The 20,628-nt window shown below is 42.7% G+C and overlaps 1 protein-coding gene across 1 annotated transcript in view; it reads right to left on the bottom strand.

Annotated features, from left to right (window-relative positions):
- ak9 (adenylate kinase 9) overlaps positions 1–20,628 on the bottom strand; it is a gene marked incomplete at both ends in the record, with an annotated part of 130,420 nt that overhangs the window by 86,320 nt on the left and 23,472 nt on the right. The window contains 5 exons of the mRNA XM_084338143.1: positions 113–265; positions 2,420–2,579; positions 3,627–3,742; positions 9,678–9,925; positions 18,585–18,724. Of these exons, the coding sequence (XP_084194269.1) occupies positions 113–265; positions 2,420–2,579; positions 3,627–3,742; positions 9,678–9,925; positions 18,585–18,724 (817 nt within the window). The remainder of the gene's footprint in view (positions 1–112; positions 266–2,419; positions 2,580–3,626; positions 3,743–9,677; positions 9,926–18,584; positions 18,725–20,628) is intronic.

The following is a 20,628-nucleotide window of genomic DNA, read 5'->3' as shown; positions in this document are numbered from 1 at the left end:
ACACTGTACATGCACACAGCCACACACATGCACATAGATACAAACACACACACACACCGCACACACACACACGCACACAAACACACACTGGCACAAACATACACACACTCACTCTCCATCTGTTGGAGCATCTCTGCCAGCAGGTCTTCAGGAGTCTTGTCTCTGATCTCCAGTACAGAGGAGGGGCAGGTTATAAACGGCTCCATCTTCTCCCATTCTGTCATGAACTGATTCACCTGCAGCTTGTAGCTGCTCATCTCGGGGCCTGGTGGATAACCCAACCCACTACCATCTAGAGAGAGAGAGAGAGAGAGAGAGAGAGAGAGAGAGAGAGTGACAGTCTTAAAACAACGACCAAGGCCCGGGACAGTTTGTCTTAGATATGTCGTATTTTCAGAATGTCATCTTGTCTTTTGTTTCATATCAATCTTGTGTCAGATACGACAAAACCCCTAAACCCATATTTGTTTTACATTTGTCATCTTTGTTTTCATTTGTCATTCCAAGTTTGTGTATTTAATGTAAGTCTGACCAGACCTCGCTCTCACTTTCTGGTCAGACGCTTGTGTTACATTTGTCTCTGATTGTAAACTGAGGATACTTTCTGTGGCCACAGAAAATAAACTACTATCTGAATTTCTACAGTTCACTGTTTGGCTCATTTAAAATATTCCACAACACTACTTGAGGGACATGCGGAATACACTATTTGAGGATTTTGAAAGTACCGGTCGCAAACCAAACCTCATTTTCCACACTGAGGACCCCATGGCATGGCACGCTGCCACACTAGAGAACTATCCCTCTGCTATTAAAAAGGGGAATAAGGTTTCACATACATTGGAAATAAACACAGATGAGAGCCAAATTAGTGTACACTTATACAATATAGGAACAGTAATACTCCAGGGCAAGATAAGTCCCTTTGAGAAATACTTCAGAATCAGAGAGAGCACAAAAGAAAATACTCTCCAGCGAAAAGTGAAAACACCCCGCTAGAGAACAATTAGATAACACAGAAGATCACCTCAGTACGGAACCCTACTGGCTCAGGAAGATGAGATAATTAAGAAATCCTCCCCCCACCTAGAACCAGAGTCACAGAGGAAGAGGGATGGCTGTCTGCTCTCTGGGCTATGGTGTAAACACTCAAGAAAAGCGAGGAGGCCTTAAAGAAAAAACTCAAAGACAACGAAGAGGTGTCAAAACAGGAGACCATTCAAATCAGGGAAGAGATACAAAAGCTCAAAGATGAGGTGAAAACATTAACCAGCAAACAGGAGGAGACAAGAATGCTCACCAACGAACAGCCTGAGAGAACGGAGACAACACAACAAGATCCAGACGACAACCAATTAGCAGCACCCCAAAGCCAAGAGCCACAAACCCAAGACACCCCACCTCCAACACGACCCACATGATCTTAAGAAAGTCCACAAATTGTACTCCCCATGGACTCAAATGGGAGATATGTAGAAGGGGAAAAAATCTTCCCAAATCACAGAGTTCAAAAACTAAAGTGCCAGAATACCAATCGGTATTATAGACCTGCTGACAGAGGACCATCTGGGGTCCCCCAGCCACATCATCATACACACTAATAACCTGAGAACGCAGACAGGAGAGGATGTGGCCAAGTCTGTCAAGGGAGTAATAGAAAAAGCCACCTCTACATTCCCCAGTGTAAAGGTAGTCATCTCTGCACTGCTACCCAGATGGGATTACCAACCCGACTTCACGCAAAGAATCAATGCACAAATCTCCAGATTTTGCAATGAAGCCAAACATTTATTTGGCATCCCACCTCATCCTGGACCAGCTCAGCCTGTATGACACTGTTCACATATTCAAAGAAGTCCCTACATTTGCAAAGACCCTGAAAGATGTTAAACTCAACGGCAGACCGAACACACACATCCTGCCAACCCCATGCCACACATACACACAGCCCACCCCCCAGCCCCGCCAACCCCATACCACACAAATGCACAGGCCAACCCCACACCTGACAGATCTCCACCCTGTGCGCTGGCCGCACATCAGATGATTAGCAAGCTCTACTCAATGATGGTCCTGGTCAAAACCCCTGGAATATAACACTGTACTAATGGAATACTAATCTTTCACCATTTCAAGCTGGAATATACAAGGTCTGAGGTCGCCCTTGGCATTAAGAGCAGAACCCCGGACTTTACCACAGAAATTTCAAACACAGACATCATGGCCCTACAAGAGACGACTGGCTGCCCTGCAAACTACAGAGAGCTGCTGGTACCATCCACCAAAGGATATTATACAAGAGCAATATACAAGAGCATGGCAGATACGGGCTGTAGGTTACTCCATGGCTGTCCTGCAGGCAGAAGACCATGTCTGTATTCTGTGTGAATGGTCTGTATTGTGTTCCAGCTCTCCATACCCTCTCCATGGCTGTCCTGCAGGCAGAAGACCATGTCTGGCAGGATGTCGGAGTCTACTGTGGGAGATAACTGTAAGGCGGCCAGCTGGGAATGAGTTCTGGGGAAGTTGTCCAGTACCCAGCATGATCTCCCCCCTGCCTCGCAATCAGCCTCTTCAATCTGGAACATCAAACATCACTGTGTGTATCAATCTGAACATCAACATCACTGTGTATATCAATCTGAACATCAACATCACTGTGTGTATCAATCTGAACATCAACATCACTGTGTATATCAATCTGAACATCAACATCACTGTGTGTATCAATCTGAACATCAACATCACTGTCTATATCAATCTGAACATCAACATCACTGTCTATAACAATCTGAATGTGAACATCACTGTGTGTATCAATCTGAACATCAACATATCTGTGTATATCAATCTGAACATCAACATCACTGTCTATAACAATCTGAATGTACAGTAGATAGATCTGAAGAAGATAGATACCAGTTTCCTCTCTGTGCGTTCAGTAGAAAGTTATGTGGCTGCACGACACGTTAGCCTAGCTTAGCACAATGAATGGAAGCATACAGTGCCGGTTGTTAGCCTTCGGGAGAGGTGTTAGTTGGACAATGTCTAGGCTAACTGTCCGCTTCCATTCATTGTGCTAAGCTAGGCTAACGTGCAGCCAGATAGCTTTCTACTGAACGCACAGAGAGGAAACTGGTATCTATCTTCTTGTCTCTCTCTCTGGAGAACATAAATTCCCAAAATGTTGGCGTGTTGCTTTAACATAGGTGTGGGGATCTGAAATAACTGAGCATAGATAAAAGCCTCCCTGAAGCCGAGGAGCCGAGCAGGTCAGAGCGCCACAGTGTTTCTGTCTCACCTCTTTTCTCCTCTGCTCCAGGACCTCAGCGTACAGGTCAGAGCGCCACAGTGTTTCTGTCTCACCTCTTTGCTCCTCTGCTCCAGGACCTCAGCGTACAGGTCAGAGCTCCACAGTGTTTCTGTCTCACCTCTTTGCTCCTCTGCTCCAGGACCTCAGCGTACAGGTCAGAGCTCCACAGTGTTTCTGTCTCACCCCTTTGCTCCTCTGCTCCAGGACCTCGGCGTACAGGTCAGAGCTCCACAGTGTTTCTGTCTCACCTCTTTGCTCCTCTGCTCCAGGACCTCAGCGTACAGGTCAGAGCGCCACAGTGTTTCTGTCTCACCTCTTTGCTCCTCTGCTCCAGGACTTCAGCGTACAGGTCAGAGGGAGGCGCCAGGCTGCTCTGCTCGACCCGTCCCGACGCCATGCTCTTCACCTCTGGCTCTGGGTTGACAATATCTGTCGTTGACAATAACCCACGCAAACTATTTACAAACTGACCCAAGTAAAAAATGTGTATGTATTTCCATAATGAAAGTATATTTGAGTATATCAACCCTTGTGTGGTGTCCATGTTTTTGTTACTCAACCAGTGTTTGGACCCACAACATTTTGGAGATTTTAAGACTGTGAATGAAGCCATAAGAAAAACTGTGTAGGGGACCCAGGCCTAGAACTGTGCCCTGAGAGGGAGGCTCGAAGGGTCAAAGTGGGTATCAAACAGGAGGGAATACTGTCAGGTTTTACACTATAGATACCAAACAGGGTATCTATCAAACAGGGTAAAGATGACTTTAAACTGTTAAACAGTAATCCAGAACTATTTTATTGCACTGCACTGTTGCATCATTTTACTCTGTCTATTCTACATGTTATTGCATTTACTCTTTCTATACTATTTTACTCTTTTTATTATTGTCTATTTTTAAAAGTGCAATAGAATCAAACAATAAACAAGGTGGCCTATTGGGATGTTAGATCCTAATGTGAAAAACTGTGATTTTATATGTCTGCACTTTATGTGCTCATTTTATGTTTGTCTTTTTTCTGTTGTGAAGCACTTTGAGCTGCAATTTCTGTATAAAAGGTGCTATACAAATAAAGTGTATTATTATTATTATTATTATTATTATTATTATTATAATATTATTATTATTATTATTATTATTATTATTATTATTATTATTATTATTATTATTATTATTATTATTATTATTATTATTATTATTATTATTATTATTATTATTATTATTATTATTATTATTATACTATAGTTCTTGTCACTCTTTTTATTCTTCTTCTTTATTCCACCGATTTTGCAAACACCACTCGTGCCAGAGCGTTCGCGCCCCATACACGTGAAAGGTATCAAAACGAGCGGCTTGCCTATGTCAACTCCGGTATTCGAACTCGTAAAGTTTCACCGCACCGTCTGGCTACGAATCGACTTTAAACGGTAAAATTTCGGTCCCATTGGAAATGCATTGCAACTTAGAGTGTAGCAGCTGAAATAATCTTTTTTCCCCTACCTTGGGTGAATTGCGAGTGTGATCTCAATTTTGGACGTAGAAATAAAACAAACACATCAAAACGATGACACGGCTGTCAGCCCGCTCACAAAAGAAAAATAAATGGAATTGGACATTTCTATCTCAACTGACGACCATTTGTTTGAAGGTTCTCCTCTCCATTGACCGCCATGCAAATCCACTCTAGGAATCTCTTTTTTCCAACTCTTTTTTAGCCTTCTGTTCCGATCGCCGAAGGAGTGCCACAATATCGCACGAATGCCACAATATCGCGCACAACCCTTCGCCTACTCGTTGTAGTGCTCTTGTGTGAGTCACAACGCTTCATCTCTTATAGTTTTCTTTTAATCAACGTGACAATGCAGTCATGTAAAGAAAATTCAGAATATGCAAGTCATTGTGCTCATGGCTGATTGGTTCAGGCTTAACAGCTGTGAGGCTCAGGGCTCATGGCTCAGCTGACCTGCCAATGACATCATCCACTTAACCCATCATTGCCCATCACTGTGTTGCAGTACTGAATTGCTGGACAGCGCCCTCTGTCTTGCGGGTTGTGTCATTGTACTCAGTAGGGATATCCTCTTTCATTTTTCATTGGTCGATGTTGACCACCTTTCATTGGTCGATGTTGACCACTCCCCCGATCCTTAGACCACGCCCCCTTAGGCCACACCCCCTCAGTGTATCTCTTGAACCCTTTGTCGTAGAGACTTGCGGATTGTGCCATTGGTCGATGTTGACCACCTTTCATTGGTCGATGTTGACCACTCCCCCGATCCTTAGACCACGCCCCCTTAGGCCACACCCCCTCAGTGTATCTCTTGAACCGTTTGTCGTAGAGACTTGCGGATTGTGCCATTGTACTCGGTGTAATAGTGTAATAGTGTGTAATAGTGTAATAGTGTAATAGTGTGTAATAGTGTAATAGTGTGTAATAGTGTGTAATAGTGTAATAGTGTGTAATAGTGTGTAATAGTGTAATAGTGTGTAATAGTGTAATAGTGTGTAATAGTGTAATAGTGTGTAATAGTGTAATAGTGTAATAGTGTGTAATAGTGTAATAGTGTAATAGTGTGTAATAGTGTGTAATAGTGTAATAGTGTGTAATAGTGTAATAGTGTGTAATAGTGTGTAATAGTGTGTAATAGTGTAATAGTGTGTAATAGTGTAATAGTGTGATAGTGTGTAATAGTGTAATAGTGTAATAGTGTGTAATAGTGTAATAGTGTAATAGTATGTAATAGTGTAATAGTGTGTAATAGTGTGTAATAGTGTAATAGTGTAATAGTGTGTAATAGTGTAATAGTGTGTAATAGTGTGTAATAGTGTAATAGTGTGTAATAGTGTAATAGTGTAATAGTGTGTAATAGTGTGTAATAGTGTAATAGTGTGTAATAGTGTGTAATAGTGTGTAATAGTGTGTAATAGTGTAATAGTGTGTAATAGTGTAATAGTGTGTAATAGTGTAATAGTGTAATAGTGTGTAATAGTGTAATAGTGTAATAGTGTGTAATAGTGTAATAGTGTGTAATAGTGTAATAGTGTAATAGTGTGTAATAGTGTAATAGTGTAATAGTGTGTAATAGTGTAGTGTGTAATAGTGTAATAGTGTAATAGTGTGTAATAGTGTAATAGTGTAATAGTGTGTAATAGTGTAATAGTGTAATAGTGTGTAATAGTGTAATAGTGTAATAGTGTGTAATAGTGTAATAGTGTGTAATAGTGTAATAGTGTGTAATAGTGTAATAGTGTAATAGTGTGTAATAGTGTAATAGTGTAATAGTGTGCAATAGTGTAATAGTGTAATAGTGCAATAGTGTGTAATAGTGTAATAGTGTGTAATAGTGTAATAGTGTTATAGTGTGTAATAGTGTAATAGTGTAATAGTGTGTAATAGTGTAATAGTGTGTAATAGTGTGTAATAGTGTAATAGTGTGTAATAGTGTAATAGTGTGTAATAGTGTGTAATAGTGTGTAATAGTGTGTAATAGTGTAATATTGTGTAATAGTGTAATAGTGTAATAGTGTTGCGGGTTGTGTCATTGCACTCAGTAGGGATATCCTCTTTGATTGGTCTATGTTGACCACTCCCCCGATCCTTAGGCCGCGCCCCCTTTTTGTATCCTTTGAACCGTTTGTCATAGAGACTCGCGAGAGACCCTCTCCCCCGTTGGCCGGCGGTGCACAGGCGTCACCCACACTTTCACAATTTCCCCCGCGCGGAATTGTCTAGTTATTATTATTATTATTATTATTATTATTATTATTATTATTATTATTATTATTATTATTATTATTATTATTATTATTATTATTATTATTATTATTATTATTATTATTATTATAACAATTTATGTAAAAATACTTACCAGATGAGTCTCAGGTTAAAATAATAATTCATTGTATAATTTCTCTTTTAGTAAATAGTGAAACGGGTCCCACAAACCCGAACAACCAGACACGGATTAAGTGTGTTAAAGGCATATTTCTACCCATATGTACTTTTATGAGAGTACACTTGCAATGTATCTTTGGTACTTTGTATGTGCTGTCATGTACTAATTCACAGCACATGTTTAGCATGATAGTGATTAATATGAATTAATAGTCATTTATACCTACTATACCTACTATATATCTACTGCGTTCACTCTCTACAACTTCCTTGCACTGTAATCATAACTACCGTAGCTCTAACTAGGCTATAGACCAGCGGTTCTCAAACTACGGGTCGCGACCCAAAGTGGGGTCGCGGGTAGGTGACAGTGGGGTCGGTCGCGCATTGGCAACTAAAAAAAACTCAGATAGAGTTTTCCACCCGGCAGCTGTGTGTATTGTCTCGCGACTCTCGCCCCTTCATCAATGGAGGCCGACACACGTATTCCAATACACATCTCACTACACCCTGCGCATTTATAATCGTGGGAGGGGGGTCTTTTGTGTGTAACCTAGACTCGCAATTGATAGGTTTGTTGTCAGAAGCGGTGCTGGTTGGCCGTGATGAAATGGGCTCTGCCTCTGATCTCGATGCAGAGTATTCGCCTTTGTTAACTCGGAGAAGAAGCGCGGATTTTCCTTGCAGACAAAAACAACACATTGGCAGAGAAATGTGCTGATAATGTGCTGGAAACTCCGTTATTGGCACTCCAGGATGCGTCTATGCTTTTACCAACGCGTTCGTGTTTCCGGGTTCCCGTTTTGCACTCTGATTGGCCAGGTCATGTGACATGTGCGCCAATCGTGGGACGGCAAGTTCTGCGCCTATTTCCGGGTCGAACAGCCTGCAAACTACCTAACGCCTAGTTTATCACTGGTTAAGCTTAGGCGACTCTTTCGAAGTTGGTTAAGGTTAGAGTTTGGAATCAGGGCAGGCGTTCTATCGCCATGCTCTAAGACAAACTCTAACCTTAACCAAATTCAAAAGAGTGCCTAAGCTTAACCAGTGTAGAAACTTGCGGTCCCACGATTGGGCGTACATGTCACATGACCTGGCCAATCAGAGACGCGGAAACACGAACGCGTTGGTAAAAGCAATCAGGCCTCCAGGATAATCAGCAGAGATTTGGGGGTATTTACTCAGCTTGATGGCTTTTTGTAGGAACAGAATGCAGCCAGGAGGCGCTCAATGATCTTTCGTGTGACGAGCTACTGAAAGTCAAGTTCACTGGACACTGGACAGGCCCTCGCAAAGTTCTGGATATCAGTCCGGAACAAGTACCAAGTGTTGTGTAATGCTGCGTTGATAAAGCGTGTCCCCTTCGCATCAACATACCTCTGTGAGGGTGGATTTTCAGAGTAGAAGCGGATCTCTGCCAAAGCGCACGTGAGCGCATTTTTTTTTCATGTGTTGGCAACATATTTTGGCTAAATATGCCTCGTTTTATAAATGTGTATACAGAAACAGTTCCATTGCTTTTATTGATAATATTCATTAATTTAATTGATAACATAGTGCTGTAATTTCATTTTCTAAACAACATGCTTTTATTTTGATATTCCTTATCTCCACATTGAAATTAAGTGTGGGGTCGCCAAAAAGAAATCTAAATAAAATGGGGTCGTAGTATAAAAAAGTTTGAGAACCCCTGCTATAGATAGACTACTCATATAACAGTATGATTGCCAATAATATTGTATATACTGCATAGATATTCATATTTACCATATATATATTTTGTCTGAATATGCCTGCATATATTCCTGTTTACATACCTGTATATACTATATCTATATGTGTATATATCCCTTACCTAATCTTACTAGTTATACCACTGGCCAGTATGACTTACTACTAGGGATGCTCGATATTGGCTTTTTTACCGATACCGATATTCCGATATTGTCCAACTCTTAATTTCGATACCGATACCGATACCGATATCAACCGATACCGATATATGCAGGGTTTCCCCCCAAAAAAACTGAATAATTTCAGGTAATTAATAATTTCACTGGATGCATTCAAAAGGCTTTCTAAATGTAAGCATTATCTGTGCAAAATATGATAATTAAAAAAGTAAAAATTAACATTACATATCTCTTGTTGTTGAATTAAACCAACATGCATACTTTTGACAATAAATAAAATAAGAATTGGTTCTTACTTGCTTGCCTGGGTAAATAAAGGTTAAATAAATGTAAAAAAAAAAAAAAAAAAAAAAAATTTACCGATACCGATATTTTCCGATATCACATTTTACTGCCGATATCGGCCGATAATATCGGTCGGCCGATAATATCGGACATCCCTACTTACTACCATAGTGTATTTATGCCTGTATCACTGTACATAATAATACTGTAACACTATACATACATCAAATTAGCATTATTACTAATTTATATATATATACCAGTTGAATCACTTTGTGTATAGCTATTGCACTGGAGCCCGGCCCAGACCGTCCGCGTCAGCGCCTCCACGTCCAGCACCGGGACTCCATAGTGCCGGGCCAGGAGGCCACAGAGAAGGCTCTTCCCCGACCACGGGGGCCCGATGACGGACACCCTGCACGGTGCCCTGGGCATGGGAGGGAGCAGGAACCACCGGGGGTTCACGAGGAATTTCTGAACGGCCTCCTCGGATGAGAGGAAGTACATCTTGTCCAGGAACCTGGTCAGGGACCAAACAGAGGCTGGTTAGTGAAGAAACTACACCAAACCTGGAAACAACTGGTGAACTTTCTATCATATTCCTAATGCGAAACCAAATTATTAACAGCCTATTTACAGTTTTAACCACACCCTTCAACAGATCGTTCAACAGTTAGTCCAATCTAAAGGTAGACAGGGAGATAGATAGATGGACAGACAGAATGACTGACTGACTTACTGACTGATTGAAATGTGGTGAATGAATGAATGAATGATTTGATCCCACAGAGAAGAGTGTGAGAATATGAGATGTCTGGACCACTCATCCGACAGAGAAGAGCAGGAGAATATGAGATGTCTCCACTCACCCCACAGAGAAGAGCAGGAGAATATGAGATGTCTGGACCACTCACCCCACAGAGAAGAGCGAGAGATGATGAGATGTCTGGACCACTCACCCCACAGAGAAGAGCGAGAGATGATGAGATGTCTGGACCACTCACCCCACAGAGAAGAGCGAGAGACGATGAGATGTCTGGACCACTCACCCCACAGAGAAGAGCAGGAGAATATGAGATGTCTCCACTCACCCCACAGAGAAGAGCAGGATAATATGAGATGTCTGGACCACTCACCCCACAGAGAAGAGCGAGAGATGATGAGATGTCTGGACCACTCACCCCACAGAGAAGAGCGAGAGACGATGAGATGTCTGGACCACTCATCCCCCAGAGAAGAGCAGGGGAATAGATTAGATGATTGGACAACTCACCCCACAGAGAAGAGCAAGAGAAGATGAGATGATTGATTCCCACTCTCCAGGACGTTTATAACAAACGTTGCAGGGCCATGGCTAAGAGAATAAGCAAAGACTCTAGTCACCCAAACAACTGCCTATTTGAACTGCTGCGGTCAGGCAAGCGCTACCGGAGTCTCATGGCCAGTACAGAGAGACTCAGAAGGAGCTTCTATCCCCAGGCCATCAGGATGCTCAATGACACTATGTAACAACCCATCATCTACACTCACTGCACACACATCCACATGTACACAACACTTTACTCACTTTAAACAAACACCTTACCACTATTATTAAAGAGATTTGCACCCTATCCTAAGTTTTTGTACCTCATCTCATTTCTGCATTGTACCTCACTGTTACTCATTTTACTCTGTATTGTATATATGTATATTATATATATTGACTGAACATCCTTTACATACTTTTGACTTACTTCTTAATTTAATTTAATTTTTGTACTTACTTACTTTTTTTACTGTATGTAGCACACTCTCAGGGGCTCATACAAAAACAAACATTTCATCATAAAGTATTCTGTATTTTGTTGTAATTTAACTTGAAACTTGGACCACTCACTCCACAGAGAAGAGAAGATGACAGTGTTGGGAAAGTTCACTTTCTACATGAACTAGTTCAGTTCACAGTTCACACATTTTAAAATTAACTAGTTCAGTTCATAGTTCAACATTTTAAATGTTTAATTAAAGTTCAATAAATGAACTAGTTTATAGTTCTTTTTTCAATACCTTGCTGCGAGCTATTATAAGATAAGATAAGATATTCCTTTATTGATCCCCTTGGGGAAATGCAGGCATCATAGCAGCATGGGGGAGGGGGAGGGGAGGTACAGGTAGTAAAAACAAGCAGTGTAAACAATATAACAAATCAATATAATTAACTAACTAACTAACTAACTGAAATATACAGTATTCACATGAGGTGCAGTATGCATAAGGTAGTATTATTGTCCTTTTTAGGTTCCTAGTAGTTGTAGTTGGATGTCTGGCAGCAGTCCCTGCCCACTGTTGTGGAGCCTGATGGCCGCTGGTATAAAATTTGAAGTGTTGTCTGTTAACCTTGTTGTGGATTTTAAATTCTTTGTTAACATCTGACAATAATTTTGCCAATACATCATGTGTATGTGCTCCTTTAATCGCCGGCTCCACATTGTTGTGATGACGTATTTGTTAGTGCGACAGCCAGAGGTGACAGGCGCGTACGTGGCAAATACTGCGGCATGGTCATGCTGGACCTACAAAAGGCCTTCGACACTGTCAATCACTCCATTCTAATGGACAAGCTAAAAGCAATTGGTTTTGATAGCCTATCAGTGAGCTGGATGCAATCCTACCTGGAGGGGAGAGAACAGATGGTAGAGGTAAACGGTACTCTATCCCCCCCCCTCACAGTGAGCTGTGGTGTTCCACAAGGAAGCATACTAGGACCGCTACTCTTCCTAATTTATGCAAATGACATGTCGTCAGCCTGTGACTGCAACTTGTTCCTGTTTGCGGACGACTCAGCCCTGCTGGTCTCTGACAAGAACAAATTGCAGGTTGAAAAAACCCTCAGCACGGAACTAGGCAAAATCTGCATATGGCTCGCTGATAACAAACTATCATTACACATGGGCAAAACAGAGTCCATTCTCTTCGGTTCAAATAACAAACTCAGCAAGACCGACGGCTTCTCAGTTACAGTGGGTGACAATATTGTCACAAGGAAAGACGAAATTACCTACCTGGGTTCCATCCTAGAGGCAAATCTTTCCTGTGACAAAATGGCATCCAATGTAATAAAAAAAGTCAACCAACGAACTAGATTCTTGTACCGGATCTCCTCTCTGGTAAACAAGAATACCCTGAAGACTCTGGCAGAAGCACTCATTCAAGGGTACTATGACTATGCGTGCACCTCATGGTACCAAAGCACCTCAAAGGCGCTTAAAACAAAATTACAAACATCACAAAACAAACTGGTCAGACTACTACTTGACCTGAACCCCAGAACCCACCTCACCCCTGCCCACTTTGCCAACCTAGGATGGCTTAGAGTAGACGACAGAGTACAGCAACTTGCAATGGGCCTGGTCTACAAGATACACTATACGACCGGGGTGCCCATGTACATGTCAAAATACGTCCCAAAGGTCAGTGAATACCACAACCACTACACCAGAGGAAGCTCAACAAATCATGTTAAACCCAGATTCGGCTCAAACAAGGGACTAAACACGTTTCGCAATTATGCCACAACAATGTGGAACGCCCTACCCAAAGCTGTAAAGGAATGTGAATCCCTGCCCACATTCAAAACCGCCCTTAAAGAGCACCTACGGGAGGCTGCAATTCGAAACTGGCCACCGTAAATGCCCAAAACCCCCACCACCTCCTAATAGACAGTCTCCTCCCCACCGCATGTATATATTCCCTCCCCGCCGTATGTATATTTCCCTCCCACCCACCCACCCCCTCCTAATGTACAGTCCCCTCCCCATCATATGTATATACTCTGTCAGGATCTAGGGGTAACAGTACTGTATATTTGAATACCGCCTATGTCACAAATGTATCAGTACTAAATACCTATATGTCCCTATGCCATAAATGTCATGTATGTTGTGTATGTCATAAATGTCTATATGAATTGAAAATGGGGGACCCTGATGGAAACAAGACAAACGTCTTTCTCAGGTCTGCATCCCCTTAACAATTGTATGTATTGAGCCGTACTGTATTGTACCCATTCTGCAATCTGTTAAATAAAGTTTTCATTCATTCATTCATTCATTCATTCATTCATTCATGACAGGCAGCTCGCTGTTGCAAGATTGGGTGGTTTTCCGCATCATATTAAGGCCTGTTTACGGTGTGTTTTAGCTGGGTTTTCGCCTGGAAGGCTCTTAGAAATCGGGCACACTTTTGAACGAAGTTATACTGTGATAGAGTGCAGAGACTGCTCCAACGGGTCACCACCTTAACGCGGTGGGGCAGTTTGTGCGTCTCAATGACCCCTAGAGCTATGTCGGCAGGAGTCTTGTACTCCTAGCAGGGTCACCCAAGCCGAACAGGTCGAAGGAGAGAGACCAGACGAAGAGTGATCCAACTGGTCCTCCAGGTTGGGGGTTGGGCTGAGGGCCGATAACCCGCTCCCGGAAAAAAACGTTATTACAGAAACCAGAAACAGAGCAAATTCACACAATCTTCGAGACGCCATAGCCAGTCCTTCTTGTAACAGGAGAGACACCATGACACCCAAGGGCCAAAGCCGCGAGGACGCCTTTGGGCCGAATAGGCCACTAGTGCATCCGAAGGAAACCATGAAAATTGGGAATTGGAACGTACGAACACTGTACAGGAGCGGCAATATTGCCATAGTAGCAAGAGAGATGACAACCAGAGGAATCGACATCATAGGAATCAGCTAAACACACTGGACGGGGCAAGGAAAAGTGGAGCTTGCAACCGGAGAATCCATAATATACTCAGGAAGAGATGATGACAACCACAAACAAGGGGTGGGCATAGTGATGTCTAAAAAAGCAGCAAGAGCACTGATAGACTGGACACCAGTCAGTGAAAGGATCATTCAAGCTAGGTACCATTCCCAACACATCAAGCTTGTCCACATCTATGCACCCACAGAAGATGCAGAGGATCAAGTAAAAAATTAGTTCTACAGGAGACTGCAAGACGTCCTAGACAGCAGGAACATACACGACATGCTGATCATCACCGGGGATATGAACGCCAAAGTGGGAGAAAGACTGTGTGAAATGTCTGACATGAACGAGCTAGTCATTACTGGAACACTATTCCCACATAAGAATATACACAAGGCCACGTGGGTATCTCCGGACGGGAAGACCAAGAACCAGATAGACCATGTGATAATTAACAAACGATTCAGGAACTCAGTGAAAGACACAAGAGTTTTGATTGATTGATTGAAAAGTTTATTAACAGATTGCAGAATGGGTACAGTACAGCTCAATACATACAATTGTTAAGGGGATGCAGACCAGAGAAAGACTTTCGTCTTGTTTACATCAGGGTCCCCCATTTTCAATTCATCATAACATATATGACATACATGACATACAGATAGACAGTACTGCTACATCTATACATTTATGACATATCAGATTTGCAAATACAGTACTGTTTGTGATACAAAAGTGTCCAGAAAAAGAGTGTATATACATTTGACGTAGAAACTGTACATTGGAGGAGGTTGGGTGGGGTTGGGTGGGTGGGTGGGTGGGTGGGGGCTGTACATTGGAGGTGGGGGGAGGGGGGGGGGGTTGGGTAGGGGACACACACACATTGTACTCTGTACATTGGAATACTGACAAAGCCATACTTGGTCATTTACTGTACAACTAGGTTAGGACATTTGTAGGGGCCAGTTTCGAATTGCAGTCTCCCGTAGGTGTTTTTTGAGAGTGTTTTTGAAAGTGGGTAGTGATTCACATTCCTTTACAGCTTTGGGTAGGGCGTTCCACATTGATGTGGCATAATTGCGAAACGTGTTTAGTCCCTTGTTTGAGCGGAATCTGGGTTTAACATGATTTGTGGAGCTCCCTCTGGTGTTGTGATCGTGGTATTCACTGACCTTTGGGAAGTATTTTGACATGTACATGGGTACCATGGTCGCGTAGTGTATCTTGTAGACCAGGCCCATTGCAAGTTGCTGTACTCTGTCGTCTACTCTAAGCCATCCTAGGTTGTCAAAGTGGGCAGGGGTGAGGTGGGTTCTAGGAGTAAGGTCAAGTAGTAGTCTGACCAGCTTGTTTTGAGATGTTTGTAATTTGTTTTTTAGTGCCTTTGAGGTGCTTTGGTACCATGAGGTGCAAGCATAGTCGTAGTACCCTTGAATGAGTGCTCCTGCTAGAGTCTTCAGGGTATTCTTGTTTACCAGAGAGGAGATCCGGTACAAGAATCGAGTTCGTTGGTTGACTTTTTTTATTACACTGGATGCCATTTTGTCACAGGAAAGATTGGCCTCTAGGATGGAACCCAGGTAGGTAATTTCATCTTTCCTTGTGACAATGTTGTCACCCACTGTATGCAGATCTGCAGACATTGGAAGCGACCACTACCTTGTGTGCACAACGGTCAAGTTAAGACTGAAGACAAAGCAGAAGGAAAAGACAAGCACCAGAGTCAAGTACAACACAACAAAGCTGAAAGATGAAGCCATCCTGAAGTCTTTTACCATCAACCTGAGAAACAGGTTTCAGGTGCTGGAAGATGAAGGGCGAGGAATACAAGACAACAAAGAGGTGGAGCGTGACTGGACCGGTGAAATAGGTGGTCTCGGGTGCGCGCTAGTGGGAGCGGGGGGCGTGACACACACAACGTTGTTACTGTAATGCGTTCATGCTTGCTTGAATTTTGGGCAGATAAAACCACATTAGCCCTGGAAAACGTTCAAAAGCGGACTCTACAACACCAGTTCCATTCGTGAGAAAAGGGGGTGGGTCATATTGACAAGGCTTGACAACAGAGGTTCAAATATAACTTCATATTTATTGGTTATTTGTTTATTTTATATCAGCATCCAGTCTCCACCGCCGTGTTAACACTTCCTGTGTTTACATTTTCGAGCGTGACATCATTGCCTACGGCAAGCGTACACGCTCAAAACGCAAACCGTAAACAGAACCCGGAGCGAACCAAGACTGAAGTGTGTACACAAACTAGAGGGGGGAGAGGGGGGGGGGGGGGGGGAGTTCGCACCCAAAGACGGAACGAGACGGTAGGGAGCTGATTCGACCCCGATGGTGAGTGAGAAAGCACCCTAAAGGACTTCAGAATGGGAAAGCACCAGGAATCGACAACATCACAGCCGAGTTATTAAAAGCAGACATTGAGTTTTCAGCAAAGAAGGTACATCAATTGTTGGAAAAAATATGGAGGCAGGAGAAGATCCCAAAGAACTGGAAGAGGGGGCTTATCATCAAACTAGCAAAGAAAGGAAACCTCAAAGAATGCAAGAACTCAAGAGGCATCACCCTACTTCCAGTTGTAGGCAAGATACTTGTCAGGATCATCATTGACCGAATCAGAATTGGAATCGACTCACGGCTAAGAAAAGAACAAGCCGGTTACAGAAGAGGAAGAGGAACAACAGAACAAGTCTTCATACTGCGGAACATCATTGAGCAAGTAAACGAGTGGCAAGCAACACTCCACCTGAACTTTGTGGATTTTGAAAAGGCTTTCGACTCAGTCCACCATGAAAGCCTATGGCTAATTATGAAGAAATATGGAATCCCAGAGAAGATTGTCCAGATAGTGAAAATATTCTATGAAGACTTCCCGTGTGCAGTAGAAGACCAAGGAGAAATATGCGAGTGGTTTAACATCAACAGCGGTGTCAAACAAGGATGCAACATGTCAGGTTTTTTATTCTTAATGATCATGGATTGGATAATGAGAAGAACAGTTGGACAAGGTGAGAATGGAATCAGATGGAAGTTGACATCAAAACTCGACGATCTGGATTTTGCAGATGATGTAGCATTACTCTCCTCTACCAAACACCAAATCCAGGAAAAAACAACAAGAATGGAGAGAGAAGCCAGACGAGTGGGACTCAAGATTAACACCAGAAAGACAAAAACCATGAGAATTAATGCAAGAAACCATGACAAAATCAACATCAACGACGAAGAGATTGAGGATGTATTGTAGACCAATTCACATACTTGGGAGCCACCATCTGTAAAGAGGGAGGGGGTATGAAAGACCTAAAGAACAGACTATCCAAAGCAAGAGGTGCATTCATCAAACTCAAAAAGATCTGGCACTCCAACAGCATCTCAAGAAGAACAAAGCTGAGATTGTATAAAACACTGGTTGTGCCAGTCCTACTGTATGGATGTGAAACATGGAAGATGAACAAGGGAGACAACAAATCAGTCGACGTGTTCCATAACAGATGCCTCAGAAGAATCCTCAAAATCCAGTGGCAAGACCGCATCAGCACCGTAGAGCTACTAGAAAGAGCCGACATGAAGCCGCTGAGCAAGGAAGTGAAGTGGCGAAGATGGAAGATGATAGGACACATACTGAGGCAAGACCACAACGACGACTGCAACATATCAATGACTTGGGCACCAGAAGGGAAAAGAAGAAAATGAAGACCAAAGACTACCTGGAGACGCACAGTAGAGAAAGAAAGAAAAGAGGCACGATGGAGCTCATGGCCTAAAGCAAGAACAATGGCAGCTGACCGAGAGAAGTGGAAACGCTCTGTGAAGGCCTTATGTGCCACTAGGCACGAAGTGGATAGGTAACAGGTAACAGAGTGCAGAGAATGAACACGTTCACAATTACGTTCATCTAGCGGAAATACAGTATGTTCAGTTCACGTTCGCCCAAAATATGAACGAGTTCATGAACATCACTGGAAGATGAGATGTCTGGACCACTCACCCCACAGAGAAGAGAAGATGAGATGTCTGGAACACTCAACCCACAGAGAAGATAAGATGAGATGCCTGGACCACTCAACCCACAGAGAAGAGAAGATGAGATGTCTGGACCACTCACACCACAGAGAAGAGAAGATGAGATGTTTGGACCACTCACACCACAGAGAAGATAAGATGAGATGTTTGGACCACTCACACCACAGAGAAGATAAGATGAGATGTCTGGACCACTCACACCACAGAGAGATAAGATGAGATGTCTGGACCACTCACACCACAGAGAAGAGAAGATGAGATGTCTGGACCACTCACCCCACAGAGAAGATAAGATGAGATGTTTGGACCACTCACCCCACAGAGAAGAGCAAGAGAAGATGAGATGTCTGCACCACTCACCCCACAGAGAAGATAAGATGAGATGTCTGGACCACTCACCCCACAGAGAAGAGAGCTTTCCCCTGGATGACCCTGCCCTCCTTCAGGGCTACAGGACATCTCCTGCCCCAGCGACTCCTCCTCCACCTCCATCCAGGAGCCACCATCTTAGAGGAGGACACGGCCCGGAACAGGTTCTCCTGCAAACGCCTCACATTTGTATACTGCATGTACAAAGAACGTATGCAACTGTATACTCTGTACTGTACATACATGATTATCATATCTATCTATCTATCTATCTATCTATCTATCTATCTATCTATCTATCTATCTATCTATCTATCTATCTATCTATCTATCTATCTATCTATCTATCTATCTATCTATCTATCTGTCAGTCCGTCCATCCTTCCATCTCATCCATCCATCCATCCCTCTGTCCGTCCATCCGTCCGTCCGTCCGTCCGTCCGTCCGTCTGTCCGTCAATCAATCTATCTAATCGGTCTAAATTGTGTGATGTGGGTGATCTTAAAAGCAAACTTTTACCCGGGCACTTCAAAATAGACTACCCAAAGCAAGATACTGGGGCACTCTAACCATCTACATGTTTATTGCAGGGGGTGACTGATGTTTTGACAAGCGTCAATGTGCACGGAAAACCCTTGTGGAAATGTCAGTCACCCCATGCAATAAACGTGTAGACGGTATTAGTGCTCCAGCGTCTTGCTTAGGGTCTAGTCTGCTTATACTGTATGTACTGTCCTCTGCTGTCCTATCCCAAATTTGGCTGAAGTGCGTTGGACTTCACTTTGGGCACATTGGTTTGATTGATTGAAAATGTTATTAACAGATTGCAGAATGGGTACAATACAGTACAGCTCAATACACACAATTGTTAAGGGGATGCAGACCAGAGAAATACTTTCGTCTTGTTTACATCAGGGTCCCCCATTTTCAATTCATCATAACATATATGACATACTGTACATGACATACAGATAGTGTCGTGGAATATATTATCATGTCATTATAGACAGCTTGACTGGTTCACTGTGACCAGCTATGTAATGTGTGTGTGTCTCTTTAAGAGACTCCAAGATACCAACATCTCCCCAGCCATAGCAAGGTTATTGTTGCTTCCCGTGACTGGGAACCATTTTTATTTACTTTCATCATCATATCTGATGTATAATGTTACGTCTTGAAACTGTGTATTTAATGTACGTCTGACCAGAGCTCTTTGTCACTTTATGGCCAGACGATTATGTGTGAACATGATGTATCTGTCTGTAAACTGTCCTTTCATTGTGGCCACGGTGAAATAAAAGTTTCTATTATTATTAATAATGACTCAGAATGATTAATAAACGGCTCATCGTTTTGTCCTTTAATATTTCCCATTACAATAGACAGTACTGTTACTTCTAGACATTTATGACATACCAGATCTAAAAATATACAGTACTGTTTATGAGTACAAAAAATTTCTAAAAAGAGAGTATATACATTTGAGGGGGAAGAAACTGTACATTGGAGGAGGTTGGGTTGGTGGGGTGGGGGGGAACTGTACATTGGAGGTGGTTGGGTGGGTGGGGGGGTTGGATAGGTGGGGTGGGGAAACTGTACATTGGAGGAGGTTGGGTTTGGACATTTACAGGGGCCAGTTTTCTAATTGCAGTATCCCGTAGGTGCTCTTTTAGAGTGGTTTTGAAGGTGGGTAGTGATCATGTTGTCATATGTTGTGGAGGTGACAGACCGTGTCAGTAGAATCAGGCGGGTATTCTTCATCATCTGGGCATAGACGAAGGGGAACACAGACTCTTCTCAGCGCCATGGACGTCAGACACGACACCACTGACTGGAAACAAAGCAATTGATTCATTATACAATGAGTGTAATGTATTATTGTGGTAGACATCCGTCTGGCCTTCCCCCTCCAATACACTGTACCTTTTGTGTCTACCTAACACCCACCATCTCCTAGTCACCCTATAGCCATTCCTTTGTGTCTCACCCCTCCTCCCTCCATGATTGATTGATTGAAAACTTTATTAACAGAGTGCAGAATGGGTACAGTACAGTACAGCTCAATACATACAA

Source organism: Notolepis coatsorum, assembly GCF_963971535.1.
Source record: "Notolepis coatsorum genome assembly, chromosome: 2".
NCBI lineage: Eukaryota > Metazoa > Chordata > Actinopteri > Aulopiformes > Paralepididae > Notolepis > Notolepis coatsorum.
Note: the sequence above shows the minus strand (reverse complement) of the source record. Positions and strands in the feature narration are given on the sequence as shown.